Source organism: Trypanosoma cruzi, genomic scaffold, assembly GCF_000209065.1.
Source record: "Trypanosoma cruzi strain CL Brener 1047053516445 genomic scaffold, whole genome shotgun sequence".
Taxonomy (NCBI): Eukaryota; Euglenozoa; class Kinetoplastea; order Trypanosomatida; family Trypanosomatidae; genus Trypanosoma; species Trypanosoma cruzi.
Genome location: NW_001849067.1, coordinates 6,252 through 9,210, shown reverse-complemented (window position 1 = coordinate 9,210; position 2,959 = coordinate 6,252). Strand labels below are relative to the sequence as shown.

The 2,959-nt window shown below is 54.9% G+C and overlaps 1 protein-coding gene and 1 pseudogene across 1 annotated transcript, besides 1 other annotated feature; both read left to right on the top strand.

Annotated features, from left to right (window-relative positions):
• Positions 1-2,959: a sequence feature (areas not merged during assembly with more than two copies in the genome that could not be assigned to a particular haplotype).
• Tc00.1047053507791.20 lies at positions 124-729 on the top strand (annotated as a pseudogene).
• On the top strand, positions 2,678-2,959 carry Tc00.1047053507791.10 (retrotransposon hot spot (RHS) protein, putative; the record flags this gene model as incomplete). Its single annotated transcript, XM_797764.1, has 1 exon — positions 2,678-2,959. A coding segment is annotated over one exon (282 nt), but the record flags the coding sequence as incomplete, so codon positions are not given.

The following is a 2,959-nucleotide window of genomic DNA, read 5'->3' as shown; positions in this document are numbered from 1 at the left end:
TGCTGGGCGGGGAATTGGACGGAGGCTGGCACGGAGTGAAGGGAGAAGTGACACACCCACGAAGCAAGAGGCCAATGTTGCAGTGGCGTTGGTGAAGCGTTTTCCATGGGGTGAGCTGAGATGTTTCTCCCATGGCGCTTAGCTGTGCCCGCGCCAGCCCGCGTTTTTTATCTTTTTGACTCCACAGAGTGTCCAGGCTTTTGATTTTTGCTTGCTTGGCACTCCTCCACAATGGGAGTCAACGAGTCACGACGACCCATCGGGATGCCAAACCCACGGGAATTGTGTACTTCAGCGTGGTCAATCTGGATCAGTGAGCGGAGACCTGCGGCACCTCATTCTGCGGCGAGTATCTCACGCACTGTCACTGGTATCAGCGCCTTTGTGTGTCTGCCCCATGACCGGCATTTGTATGGCGCACGCCCTTGGCAAGGCTGAGGGAAAGGGCGGGGATCCCCACGGGCACGTGTCTGCAGTCAGAATGCGTGAATTGTGGACTTGTTTGTGCGGCAAGGCAGCAGGTCGCTCAGGAGAAGCAGCAGAGACTGGGAGTACACTTTCTAGCGGCGCGTGCTTGGTGACTCCTGAGGCGAATGCCCCAAAGGGACGTATGTGGGTGATGCAGATGCACTGGATATGCACAGTGCCATGCTTCGTGACAGGGAGCGAGGCAGGTGTAGCGTGATTCCTCCTGCCACGGACCTGTCAACTTTTGAGGAGTTGGAGTGAAACTAAGGGGACAAGCGTGTGTGTCTTCACTTTCTTGCCGGAGGACGCGCAGAGGTTGGTTTTCTTTTGTTACTTTGTTGTCACGGTGCCTGCGGTGACGTTAATGGGGGGGTTTGTTTTCCAGGGGCATTCATTGTGCGATTTGTGCGTGTTTGGTGTCTAAAGTTTTCCGCGCCGCCAAATGGGGTGTTGCGCAGGATCGGAATACATGGATGTGCAAGAGCATTGTGTTGCTCGCTCGTAATAACACACACGCACACAGTTTCAGTGAGTCTGATACTTCGCGTTCTTCAGAACGGTCGAATTCACTTGTTGGACATCACTTCATTTGCGGCGTCGGGAAAGTGAAGTAAATGGAGAGATATGCCGAGAACGTGGTGCTCCTCCATAATACCGCGGGCTGGCGGCGACAAGGATCAGGGAGCCTCTACCCAACATTGAGAAGACGGCAGCGCTCTGATGATCCGGTTTGCTCTTTAGGAACTCCTAATGTCGTGCACACCGTGTGGACCCTTTTGCTGCGGATATGCAGAGGGGTGAGGTGGGGTGGAATTATTGTTGAGGGCAGAACGGACGCCGCCTGACCTTTATGGGAGGGATGCGTGGCGTTATTCCGTGTTTCCTGGCCTGCGTTGTCACACTCATGCTGTGAGTGCGGATGGCCACAGCAGTGGAGCTGAATACGGTTCAATGTGTTTTGCTCACGGGGACTGCGCTACACATGTTTTTTGTTGGGAGGCCCAAAGGAGGGGCGCATCGCCGTTGCGTGATTCCCGCGGCAGTCCATTACCCTGCGACTGTGCATGCCGCCGTCCGCTGCGCCACTGCAAGCCTTCGTCTTTGTGAGAAATGGGGAGCGTGACTGCTGTGGCGGTGGTCGAATGTTCCCGAATTGGTGCTTTTGGTGATCTCACTTGGAGCGCCGAGCAGCGAGGGGCCGCACACGCCCAGGAGGTGGGAGTGTGTGCTGCAACCGCACCCGCGATTTGTTGTTGGGATGTGACAAGTTTCTTCGTTATTTTTATTTTTGGTGATATGCGGGGCAGCGGTGTGTTGGCGTGTGCGGGCTGCTCATGGTTGCGGGTGTTGTCTTTCCTGCTTTTCTCCCGCTCAGCTCCTTTGCGTGCGACGGACCAAACTTTTTACGGGCGTGTGGTGGGGCCGCGTTCTTGTTTGGAAAAAAAGCCTTTCGCAGGCGTAATGAGACTGCCGTCCGTGCCACACGAGGCAGCGGGGAGTTTCCTGGGATTTATTGGCGGGGTGGCACCGCACTCATGCCGTGTGGTTGATTTGTATTTTGCAATGCACGGTGGGGGGGATGTGCGGTGACAACTTCCTCCAGTGGAGCGACACGAGCAGCACGGGGAGCGGAACGGAGGAGTGGCGGCTGCGTGCTTTCCAGTGATACGTGAATGGCGAATGCAATAAGAAAGGCAGCGTGACGGCACTCTTTTGCCATGCACACCGCAGATATTTTCCATAAAGCATGCAAGTTACACTCTTTTCTGTTGTGTGTGGGATTACCGTGATGCATCGCTGTTGTGGCGTGTATGATTTGCGGTCCCTGCGTGTGGCCGTTGCTGCACCGAATTTACTTTTTATTTTGTGTGTCAGGGGCTATGTGCCCACGTCCTCTTGTCAAGTGTGTGCGGTGGACGGCGGTGCCACAGGGGTGCGGGACCGTGGCGAGCGGTATGCGTGGACGAACTCTCCACGCCCACCACGTTGTTGTTGTTTGCTCTCTCAAACACTGTGCTGGGTGGATGGCACCCAATTTCCGTCGTTGTTGTGGTCCTCGTGCATGTGGTGTGCCGTCACAAAATGTGAGTGACTCTCTTTTTTTGGCTGTGAGTCATTTCTGTGAATGTTGTTTCCCTCTCATCATTATTTTTGTTGTTGGCTAGTGTTGTGCTGTAACTCAATCCAACTAAGAAAGCAAGGAGAAACAATGCCTGGTGGGTCCATGAGAGTGCAAGGTGGCAATGCCGAGAGTCAAGCGTCTGCTGTGCCGCAGGGAGATGGTCAGAGGAGAGCGAGGCAGGGGTTTGAGAGTGAGACAGATGAACCTGATGAGACGCGCAGAAGAGTGGAGGAAGCGCGGCGACCGCAGTGGACACTTTTGAGTCGGGTGGAGGATGTAATGCTGGAGGGAAGCACTAGCAGGACCAACATGAAGCTGAATGATTTTCTTAGGAATCATGTTGGCGGCAGGGCGGCCGTTGATGAAGAC